Source organism: Panulirus ornatus, chromosome 2 (genome assembly GCF_036320965.1).
Source record: "Panulirus ornatus isolate Po-2019 chromosome 2, ASM3632096v1, whole genome shotgun sequence".
In the NCBI taxonomy this organism is placed as follows: domain Eukaryota; kingdom Metazoa; phylum Arthropoda; class Malacostraca; order Decapoda; family Palinuridae; genus Panulirus; species Panulirus ornatus.
Window position 1 is genome coordinate 19,806,531 of NC_092225.1, and position 12,240 is coordinate 19,818,770.

Below are 12,240 nucleotides of genomic sequence, written 5' to 3' on the forward strand. Positions count from 1 at the left end.
GGACTGAGGGACCGAGTCTGTGTGTGGTTCACCACGATGTTTACCAAATCGAAATATTTTGGTCATCCTGCTCGGGATGACCACACACTGCATTACACGCTGTGCTTTACACAACCACACTACAGAACTGAATGTGCTTCACACAACCATGGTGTCTTGATTCCACGTATAAGCAGATGTTATTAAATCGTGCAGTAAATGATTATGTAATATTTACCTGCCTTGTCAAAGACAGGTTATCAGCAACTGGAGATGACTTTTGTGGAAAACCTTGTCTTCTGAATATTGGACAAAAAGACTCGTACATTTTATTAGAGACATTGTAGACAACCATCCAAAGCCACAGAGAATTTTATTTTACAGAGTAATACCTTCTCTTTTGGACGACTGAAAACTGAATTTACACACCACTAACACCACCCATAAAGTAACATGTTACTTATATGGTTGGTGAGAAGTGCAGGTAAAGGGCTTCGTTGACATAAGTTTACCTAAAAATTTGTATACATTCACTTCTGATGTTATCAGCTTTCGAGTGTGTATGAATTAACCAATGAGAGGGATAAAGATACACAAAAATGTAAAAATATTTTATTAAATACATACAAATCATCTGCCAGTCTGCACTCAATATATATATTACTCAGTGGGAAACGCTGAGCACAATTTTACTCATATGACGTCAGTAGGTCTGATTGCAGGTTACCTGTGGCCACAGTGTCGGTGGTCGTTACTCCACCTTGATGAACACTGGTGAGCCGAACCATCACACGAAGGATCTCGTGCATTGGTCCGAAAGCCACAGCAACTCTTGGGTCTTGTTCCTCCAGACGTCCTCTGCTTGACCAGGTGTTTTGTCTTATCTCCGATATCTTGTCACGTTTCGTTATCCGCAGGCGCTCCCACTCCCACACATCTATTACTAAGGGCACCTTATGGGTACTTTGGGCATGGGTATCCCCCTCCCACGGCCTTGCCCGTGCACACACGCCCCTGACACACCGCAGGAGAGCGTGTGGGCAGGCAGGCAGGCAGTGGCGACACCCACTCTGCGGCTTGCCCGTCACCGGCCCTCTTGACTAGAAGCTCCAGTCACAGATACTGGTCGCTGCTCCCCCGCACTAGAAACACTAAATAACATATCACAAAGCTTTGTACATTCAACAAAAAAAAAATATATCGATTATAACAAAAACTAAAAGCAAAACGGAAGGGAATGGATAAAATATTGCGTAATTAATCCTCCTATGAACACCGTAGGGGCGTGGCAAAGCCTTGGAAGAAACCAGATGAAACTTATTGGAGAACTGGAGCCTTCCAGTCGACACCGTCGGCCGAAGTGATGCCGTACCATGACAGAGCGACAACCCCCTGTGCCGGAAGCCCAGGTCCATCAGCACCGTGGCCCGGCGGAGTAGTGGTGGTGCAGAGGAGCTCCAGTCTCGTCAGCACCGTGGCCTGGAGTGGTGGTATGTACCATGGCAGTGTACCGTGGCAGCCCCTGGGCCGAAGAGCTCCAGGTCCATCAGCACCTTGGGCAGCAACAGCAGCAGCAGCTCAGTGCGGCGGCGCCTCACCCAGCACTGGCAGTGTCTGCAACACAACACGGTGGCTCAGTTATCCGCCAATAAACATCTTAAGGTTAACGAATACACAAGGTTTGTTTTAAAGACAGTGGGGCAGAGAAGTAGCCGCTAATGACCACTGCTGTCGACTGAGATCATTTCAGATAGAGAGTTACCTTCGTCTCTTGGCAAAGGCCATGACGATCCAGTCTGGTGTATTCTCGTCCTGAGCGAGGTCGTAGTGTGTTGACGGACGACCGAGCCAGAAGCCTGGGGAGGAAGGGAGAATGATATAAATTCGGGGAATTAGTTAATGGAAGATGGAAAGTAGTGAAGGGCAAGTAAGTCTAGAGAAGGAAGGGATGCGAGAATACAGGAACCGCTCCCGAACTTACCATCATCCTTTTCGTTCCTTTTCACTTTCGTGTCTCCTATTTGCTTCCCCTCCCACTAAGGCAAGAGAAGATAAAATACTGAAGAAGGGAAAGCAAGAAAGATGTAACTGGGGTGGAGTAAACAAGAAAATATTGGAGGTGAAAGAATCTAGAAATCTGAAGCCTCCCTGATCCTCAAGTATCTAGTGCCGAAGTAATAAGTCCATTTTTCGCTTCTTAATGCAACTTTTCAATTACCAATAACATGTGCAGTTCCAAGTAAAGTAATACAGTATTTTCAACTTGTGTATATCAAGATCTGTGATACAGTTAGGTACATTTTTATCTCAACTTTTTTTTTTAAGCTTAGACGACACAGGCAACTGATTTCCCCCATTAGGACCATCATCTCATCAACGCTAACTATATACTTTAGCCTAAGCCAGGTACCCATTTTATCGACCTGCCCCTTGGGGAGGGGGACTAGCTGCCGCCACCAGGATTCAAACCCATGCGAAGTCGACCCACAGCTCGGCAACGCGAACCGCTACAAACACGGAGGTCCATTTTGATATGGAAATTTGAGCGCCATCCTCTCAGAGTTTTCCACCATCAACTCGTCAGGGAGATGGGTGCTCCCTCGCCCCGTGTAGACATAGAAATCTACTCACCGGTCGTGGTCGGAGGATGAGTGTGAGGAGGACAGACTGAGGGTATCGAGGTAGTCGCTCATGTCGGAGGCCCCGGACGAGGTGGACTTGGCATCACCGCTGCCGCTGCCGCTGCTGCTCCCTCCGCCGCCGCCGCCGCCACCACCGCCGCTCACACCGCCCACGCCTCCGAGCTCCTGGCACGACGCAGCCACACCTGTAATAACACACATCCAACGGCATTAACTCCAATATGGGGACGGCGGCCCGTCATCTGACCAGTCTCTGTGGCAGCCCTCGTCAGACCTAGTAGGAAACCACTTCCTGTCATTACTTTCCGACAAAATTTCCGCGGCAGTATGTTCCCTCTATACTACCTGCCGGCAGTTGAGACGGAGGGAGAGGTGGATGGAGAGGTGCCTTCTGCTTTACAATCCAGTTTTTAACCACGATTCTAAGACGCAGGCAACAGAAAGCACCATTACCAACCATCTTATCTCTTATAATCTATCCTTCCCATGTATTCTAAAGAAAAAGGAATGTATCTATAAAATCCACACGATACATATTAATGAGCCAGCATTTTGTGTCCGAACTTCGTCTGCGAGCCCCTTCTACCGTTCCGTTAATCTGGGCAGCGTCTTTATGTTGAAATTAGCTTCGCTAAGCCCAAGTAGACTTTTATGCAAAATTCCCCATACCAGCCTCGTACCATTAACTGCTACACACCTACTGATTAAATCTGCAATGCTAAACCCATAGTTACAAAAAAAAAAGGGACTCTGTACAGCATCCAGAACTAACGAACCCATCATCCACAACACAGCAGAAGCTTAGCCAATCCAGAAGACGTGTTCAATGTTGAAACCTTTCACGTGATTTACAAAACCTTCTTAAGAAAAATAGTTTTTGTCAAAAGTCAACTGAACAACCATAAACCATCACTGTGACCCCCAAAGACAACCACAACAAACTACTAGTTGCACCCTAACTAACAGGGACAACTTAAGGCAATTATACCACACTGAAACGTTCAGGCTTCATGTACAAAACTAATATGGCACCACAGCGAGGGAGTGATTGGTGCCGGTGACTCCCATGCTCATCCTGTAAGCGGCAGCGCAAAAGCATTACAAGAGGTCACATGATATAGGGAACTTGACACAAGGCAGGATTATAGAACTGAGTTGAGGATTATACCAACAAACGACATATGAATACAAGCAGGATTCTGTTTCATCTTCATACCAGAGTTACTACTTCAGTATTGGTAACGAATGACTTCGTTCTTTCAAAATAGGCCATGATCTAGTACAGCATATGACTGGGAAATAAAACTGCAGGACTAACAACATAATTTGGCCTCGACAGCTTTTGCCACTAGCTTCCAATATGAACAGAGGATTCGTGAAACTATCAACCTCGTCAAGTCTCGTCAAAATCCAACCAGATTTAGAAAAGCTATAAAGAATGGAAATTAAAGTTTCGTTCACTGGCACATGTTGATGCAGGATGCGTGATTTGGCTTCTCCCCTCACACACCCAAAGCTTACGAATCCTCTGTAAAGCCTACAAGATGGATAGCTTACGAAAACGAACAGACGGGCAAAAGCCAATAAACAAACAGAAGACTAATTGCTTGATTAAATCATCTTCCCTCTCTCCGAACCTGGTTATTGGTGACACTATAGTGAGCACAAAAATGCGAAACTTACCTGTGTGTGTGGTGGCAGTGTTGCTGGTGGGGTGGTGGGGTCGTCGAGAGCGGGGTAAAGAGGCATGGAGACAATGGGAGGTTAGCAACCGATCTACAGCCCTCGGGGACTCGTACACGCCGGAGTCGCTGCTGGAGGCAGAGTCTCGATTGGCCGCAGACTTGCCAGGTACTGAAGATGAGCGCCGTAGTACGCATATTCCCTCTCCCACCAGGTCTCTGGCGGTGATGGAGACTACGTCCGGCCTGGGGCTGACCTCCACGTCCGTGCACACACTGTGGTCGGTCACACCGTCCGTGTCCACACTGTCGTGCCGCAGGTCACACCCACTGTCCGTTGCAGCTTCGGAATTGAGGCGATTGTCTCGTCTTCGCAGTGAGGAACTGATGGTCTGTCGATGGGTTGGCGTGGCCGTAGGAGTGGTGGCCGGCGATGATGGCCAAGGCTCTCGAGGCCTGGAATCCGCGGAAGTTGAGCGTCGGGGCGCTGTAGAGACTGTCCGATGACTGGGTGCCACAGACTGCGAGCGGCCGTACCGGCTCTCCGTGATGCTCAAAGACCGACTTCGGTCCTTGACGGGGGTAGTGGTGGTGGTCTTAGCCTCGTCCTTTTCTGCCGTGAGTGACTCGCAAGGCACGAGAGCGGCGGCGGGCAGCGTGGGCCCCATGGGGAGGTAGTGTGGGTCGGAGGGCAGCCGGGGAGTCATGGCCATGTAATGGTTCTCACTGTCACCGTCCGAGCCGCCTGTGGAAGCTGCTGGTGCGCACTCTAGTGTGGCAGGCGAGGTAGGCGATTGGTGAGGGGCAGCTGGGCTACCCTGTGACTGTGGTGGTACCGAACTGCTACTGCTACTGCTGGTGGTGAGGGTCGTCGTACAGGGCTGGCATACGGCGGGATGAGTGCAGGTGGTGAGCGTGGAAGATGGTTGGGTGTAAACAGGAGCACCTGCCTGTGCGGAACTTGTGGCAGTCTTGAGATCCCGTACGTTCTCGTAAAGCGCAAGACTGGCAGCAAACTCCAAGTTGGCGTAATTAGCGTTTGAGTTGGGGATGACTTCTGTACGGCGAGGTGGGGGTGTTGGGGGTGGGGTTGGTGGAGGGGTCGGTGCTCGAGGCTTGCCCGTCTTCTTCCTCTTGTTGACGACAGCATATAGCGCCACAGTCTCTTGTGGCTGCGATGACTGATTGTTGTGAGGCGGTGTTGGTGGCGGGTGTCGCATGATGGTGCCGGTGTTGGCATCCACCACCGGCATTCGGCCCTGCCCATCCACCCGCAGTTGTTCAGATGTAGTGTCTCCATCTTCTTTGCGGCCACACACCAGTGATCCGGCCCAGCCCAGGACCTGGCCGCAGCTGGGTGCGGCGGACACCAAGCCACCCTCGCACCACACACCTGACGAAGTAGGAATACTATCGGTAGCCTCTCCTGCCTGGCCAGCGGTCTCGTGTGCTAAGGATGTTCCAGTGTCGCACATGATCAAACGTCGAGGGGTGTCGTAGTGAGATACGGCGGCGGGCATCCTCGGCGGAGGAGGGACGTCGTAGTTGTCAAGTGGATTAAGGGCCACGCGAGGCGGGTTGCTGACGCTGTGGCCGCTGCTGTCTGGCTGCTGTTGCTGCTGGGTGTTCTGGGGATGCTGGGTAAGACAGCAGGGTTGGACTCCCGGGTGGTGGATATGACCTAGAGGGCGCGGGTGGTCGTAGAGAGATTCCGGTGTAGGCGAAGGAGCAGCTACGCCCTCCCACGACCCCCGCGCCCATGTGGATGCCCACCAGTTGTTCTCGTCTCCATCATGTCCGCACATATGTGGCCCCGAGCTGCTGACTGTGGAGCAACCCACCACCGACTGACTCTGGCAGGAGGCGCGCCGGCTCCAAGGTGGCCAAGCGACGGAGTGGGCGTCGGTGTAATGGGAGTCACTGTGGTCTGGGATGGTGTCGCGCGGAGACGTGGCCGTCGCTGTGGCTTCTGACGCTGCCAGAGACACAGTGTCGCTACTCAGGTCCATCACGCTCACCTCCCGCAGCCAGGACACCTCCGAGCGGCTTTCTGCTCGTGATCCTGTGTCAAGTACACGAGACACGCTTACTGGAGCGGCCTGTACAATACTGTCTCATGGCATAGTATGATGCCGTCACCAGCATGTTGCTAATGATGGTAGACGTTAATGATAAAACACTAGTGTCTAATAAATGCACAATTATCAGCAAGAGGATACAAACATCTGAACACAGAGGAAAAAAATATAAGGTGACTGGTGTCACGCTACTAGAAAAAAAAAATGCATTATTGTCCTTACCTGTGGCGGTGGCTGGTCTGTTTCTGGGTAGGGCCAGGAGGCCTCGGGCGGCCTGGTCGATGGCGTGGGTGAGGGCGTGTGGGGCATCGGACAGAGCGACGTGCACGCCCGCCCACCGGCCGCACCTGGATCCACCCTCCCACACCACGCGGCCGTCTACCACACCGTACCGTCTACAACATAAGGAATGATGAACAGCTGGGTTGACTGTAGGCCGACTGCCGTACGATATCACGCCACTAATGTATTCCTAAAGTATATTAGCTTAAGTTACCACATTGTAAAAGTAATATTTTGAGTCAATATACCTAAACTGTTATGGATACCCTAAAATTCGCTGGAATTAGGTACTAGAAAGGGAAGTGATGAGAGTCTAGAATTACCTTAGGTCGTGTGTGGACCAGGCGGCCAGGAGGCGCGGAGGAGTGCCATTGGTCAGGCAGAAGCGGTGGTCACGCACGTGGAACCGCGCGGGGCCCGCTGCCACCCTGGACCGGGGCGGCACCTGCAGCACCTGCACCAGGAACTGTTGCTCTGGTGGGGGAGGAACACAGTCGGTCGCTCAGTGTGACAAGAGGAAACACATGACAACAACATGGAAGTGGGAAACATCAAGTATGCTACGTTATTTGGTGAAAGTGATCATGTAGTAGTGCTGGGTTATCAGTATGTGGTTCAAGCCGGACACACAAGGGGTGTGAAATCAGGGAACGCACAGGCGAAGTAAGACGTCTCGTCTCTTTAAGCTCGCAACAGCAGAGCATAAGACCGTCGATCTCCGTTGAGTTCCAAAGCTGAGAGTTACCCTCCGTCTTATATTACACCTATCGCCAAGGAATTCATGCTCTGCCTTTTCCGAGGGTCACTCAGTATTAGGAGTGTGTATAGTCATTACCCGATCCCAGCACTGAACTACTAAGGAGTACGGGACGATGGTACAACCTTTTGGACACAACGGGACATCCCTTATGTACGATGGCTCGGCGTTTCACTTGACCCTTTAGGTTCGTGTCAAAGTCTAGGCCATCACACCCCGTATCGTAACGTCGTGTTCAAGAGGTCGATGCTAACGTTCGAGATTAGCAAAGTGATGTGACATGAGAGTCACGACGGCCGAGCCTACCACGAAGACCAGTTTTAAAACTGGTTGTACATAACTGTTAACTTTAAGGGCGTCTCCTCGCAACTGTATTCACCAAACACTTTTTGATTGGTTGGAAAACTATTTCAAGTTGAAAAACTGTCATGGGCATCAAGTACGAATGCGAGATTCATCATTCATCAGCAGTTGATGAAGAGACGATTGCAAACTCCTCTCAACATCGACCAAAAGAGGCACATGCCAAACGCTGAGCTTTAGGTCCCTCTCACCACCTCATGCATTCACCAGGTCCTCCCATCACCTTCCGAACTCGCCAGGTCGTCCCATTCACCTGCACTCCACTGATATAAGAACATCCTCTCATCACAGGGAGGTCGAGGCACTTTAACATGCATAAAGAAAGGCAACACGCTCATGGATAAGTTATTTCATGTTAATTCAAGAATGATATACTCTAAAGTTCTTGGCTTCGATTCCCAACTGAAAGGCCGGAAGTCAGAAACCCACAGCCCTGTGAACAATGAACAGAGAAATGACATCATACGGTATACGAAAGAGACAACACGTTGTTTACGCTAAAGAACTAAGCAGTTTCGGCCAAAGAACCAAGGGGAAAGACCAGACGCAACAGTATAACTAATTCGAGCTTTAAGCTGATGTAATAAGTGTGAAAGGAAAGCAACTTGTGGGCAGGTGAGTGGTGGATACGGCGCACTCCTGTTATTGAGCCCTAACCCGTCTACGTCTCTCTCTGACTCGCTGGGATTCTCTGCCTCACCGAAACACAGGAAATGTGTCTGTCATTAACCGCTGCTTTACCCTCTTTATACCCTTACATTTCATACAGATTATCCTGGAAGAAAAGACTAAACACACACACACGAGACCATGGCCACCGGATACACACACCAGTATCATTGACCCCACCTTTGTATGACTTCATAACTTCAAGAAACAGTTTGACCACGAGGATGATGTTTCATTGCACGAAGCGATATTTACCGTTTTCCACGCATTTCACCACTGGCAACATACACAAGACATTCCTTTTTAAACACCGACGACACGGGAGCAAACACGCCAGTAAGTGGAAGGCGAACTTCGGCCACTGTATGTTTCGACAGGACATGTGGGCCACTTAAACTTTCTTCGACTCTATTACTGAGTAAAACTTCTCACATGCTGAAATTGCCCGGGAGGGCAAGAGGGTAACAAGTCTCCTCCCTGAACTGGGCTTTCCACAGTTGTGTGCACTGGGTCTGCTTCTCGTTAAATGTGACAGGAGATACTGATGCCAGGTACAAAACTGCCAGATGACCAAAAACCTTATCTATTCTATTTACTTAACAGAAATATATGCTCAGAGAAGTAGGAAGATGCCTTTATTTCGTACGTTAACACTTCTTACATCACTCGCTCAGGCCACGCAAGGAAACCCACAGTTTGCTGGTATTTTCAGATTGCAGGTAGTTCCCAGACCTATCTTCCACCTGTCATTTCCTCGTTTCTTAACACAGCTGACGTTGAATGATCAGTAAATTACTGCGTAGAGCGAGCATTACTGTACGTTATTGTCCAGGGTAGAGCGGTGGTCTGATATTTAGACCTCGTAGTGGTGATGATCGTCCTGTGCTTGCCTGGTGGGTGGAGGGAGGGAGGGAGGGAAGGAAGACATGGTGTCACTTCCTCAGTGGCTCAACACTCTGTTACTGTAGCCTGTTGGCTTCTGTTCTATTTACGTCCCTTTCCATTCTGCCTCGCCTCTTCTTTGCTGTTATATTTAAGTACCTCGCAGGTGTCGCATGGTCTTAAAAGTTGCTTCGGGTCTTTGAACGACTTCCTCCCATGTTGTCTGCCTTGTTCGCTGGTAACACCAGTTTGTGTACCCGCAGCTGCAGTTCAACCAGTCGTTAGATTTCATCATTTCTTTTTCGAACCAGTCAATAGATTTCAGCATTTCTTTTTCGAAGTGTGAATTATACGAGAAATGTTTATAGCCTGTTTTACAGTATTTGCTTCGATTTCAGTTTCCTGCAGAACGGTGTGTGATTATTCATCAGGGAAGTCTTTTGTCTCCATTCATTCCATTTTTCATTTTCGTAATTATCTAGAAGGGTGAGGCAGCCTGATGGTCCGTGATTTTATAAGTTCAAGGATTGCTGTTTCATTTTGAGGGGTTTGCGCAGCGCTTAGAAGCTAACCACGAGCAGTAAGTGAGTAAAAGTGTTCAAGGGTTAACACTGTTACATTTTTGGGATATGAGAGATCTTGTGATACGCTGAACCGATGTTCGTAATGTTGGGGAACACAAACGAGAAAATGTAACTCGCACATGTTAAGGGAGCGTAGTTTGATGGGTATATATCTGGTGGAGTGGAGGGTGACTCGCCTGGGAAGGCTGTTCTTTATTGCTTGTCGGGTCTTTACGGCGTGTACATATTTTGTCAAGTGTCGTGTTTGCTGGGGAAGGGGAGTCTGTGAGAGTATAGGTTCAAGACGTGTTTGGCAAAGATGTCTTTATTTTTTCCTTTCTTTTTTGAGGGTTGATTGTTAGTGATAGTGTGGTATAGTTGAGAGGGGCTTTAGTGCTATTGGAAAAAAGCGAGTGCCGAGTATATGCAAGCGAGACTGTATTGTATATATATATATATATATATATATATATATATATATATATATATATATATATATATACACAGCGGTCGACTTTGTCAGTAGACTGAACCAGGGCGCGTGAAGTGTCCAGGACAAATCATGGAAAAGGCTTTGGGGCCTGGTTGTGGATAGGAAGCTGTGGTTTCGGCGCATTACACATGACAGCTAGAGAATGAATGTGAATGAATGTGGCCTTTCTTTTTTATGTTCCGGGCGCTAACTTGCTAACGCGGAACTACGATCACATATGAAAAAAAATCTATTAAAAAAAACATTTATCCTTCGTACACTTAGCAAAATCATTGAATAAAATATTACTTTTTAAGTTATCTGGAGGTCAAACGTTTGCTCACGAATGCCAGTAATGGTTTAGAGAAAGACTGTATTGCATAAATTCAAATACCATGACTGTACAGCATAAAGTAGCAAACGACAAAACCATAAGTGGAAACATTTCGTATTTCACAGTGAACTAGATACGGATAAATCGATAAAATATATGCACAGTTCACTGTGAAGGTGTATAGAAAGACTGATGAGATTCCTAGGCCTGGAATGGAAAAGGATGGATGCACTGAGGTGGCCAACCAGGGCGTGGTGAAATAATTCGGACATATGGAGAGGATGAGTGAAAAGAGAGAATGACAAGTTCCCTTTCAGGAGCAAGGTGGAGGGGCAGACCAAGTATACTGAAGTAGAGAGTGATGAAGACACCCTTAGGAAGAAGGCCCCGAGGCATAAGGTAATGAGAAACGTGTACTGGCTAGAACGAGTTGGAGCGATGTGGTATACGGGGGGAGACATGCTGTCGCTGAGGATACTCTTCTACCACATTTTCGTTGCTGATGATGTGATTTTACAACCACTAAGGAGCTACTATAGGTGGTTCTAGTGGCTTTTACTGAACATTTGCAACAGAGGAAACACTGACAACTTGCACTGGTATAATAAATGGTTTGGGAGTAAGGGTCTCGTGGAATGTTTGGGTGGTTGGATACTTAGTTGTGACCCGGTGTTTGAGGGGACGATAGCAGTGAGGAAGGAAGGGAGTGTGGGAAGAGTAAAGGAAGGAATGGAAGGTGGAAAGGGTAAAGATAGGGCGGTAGCGGCACTAACCTTCGCCCAGCGTGCTGGTCATCTTGACCTGCCACTGCAAGAGTCGTTCCCTGGTGTCGAAGGCGATCACCAGCGTCACGTCCTTACACAGCAGACCCAGCGTGTGGCTTTCCTTGTCCAGTGTGAACCCTGCAATACAACAACAAACATTTACGTAATATAACCTAGTATATGTCAAGCGAATATCAAGTTCGCTATAAACATAGTATAGCTTTAATTTCTCTTCGCTCCACCGATAATCGCGAAATATGAAGATTTTTACTACCAATGATAATTTCCTGTGCACGTATGGCTACTAATGCATGAAGACCTTTCTTTGCCTGATGGTGTTCTTCCCTCCCTCCCTCGGGCAACGTCCCTCTGTCCTCTCCCTGGGCTGGACGATCCACCAACGGGCAACAACGTAGATGGTCCACTGGGCAGTAGAACCCATCCCCTCCTCCCTTACAACTGGCAAGTCTCTGGTACGTCTAAGGGGAAGGGACGACTCAGCTTTAGGTTCCTGTGGGAGGGGGGGAAGGGGGGAAATGGACCGTCCGTAATGCTGAAAACAGATATCGCCTGGAGTGGTCGGTGACAGTACAGCAGCAAGGAGGAAGAGGAGGGAGACGTGGTGTGGGCGGGAAAGTGACGGTGTGGGAGTGAAGGTGGTGGTGCATCTGGATGGGTGGTGAAGGTGGGTGTGGAGGGTTGTGGTGGTAGGGTGCTACTGTAATAAGGGGTGGGTGGGTAAGGTAGTGATCGAACTATGTGGTGTTGGTGGT

General features: G+C 48.8%; 1 protein-coding gene across 1 annotated transcript in view; it reads right to left on the reverse strand.

Moving 5' to 3' along the window:
* Positions 1-579: 579 nt before the first annotated feature.
* The window catches only part of LOC139753816 (uncharacterized), a 97,815-nt gene continuing 86,154 nt past the window's right edge, over positions 580-12,240 (reverse strand). Inside the window, exons 4-10 of the mRNA XM_071670718.1 lie at positions 11,477-11,605; positions 6,987-7,137; positions 6,604-6,776; positions 4,305-6,365; positions 2,611-2,806; positions 1,742-1,835; positions 580-1,593 (exon numbers count right to left, since the gene is read on the reverse strand). Of these exons, the coding sequence (XP_071526819.1) occupies positions 1,558-1,593; positions 1,742-1,835; positions 2,611-2,806; positions 4,305-6,365; positions 6,604-6,776; positions 6,987-7,137; positions 11,477-11,605 (2,840 nt within the window). The 3' untranslated portion in view covers positions 580-1,557. The remainder of the gene's footprint in view (positions 1,594-1,741; positions 1,836-2,610; positions 2,807-4,304; positions 6,366-6,603; positions 6,777-6,986; positions 7,138-11,476; positions 11,606-12,240) is intronic.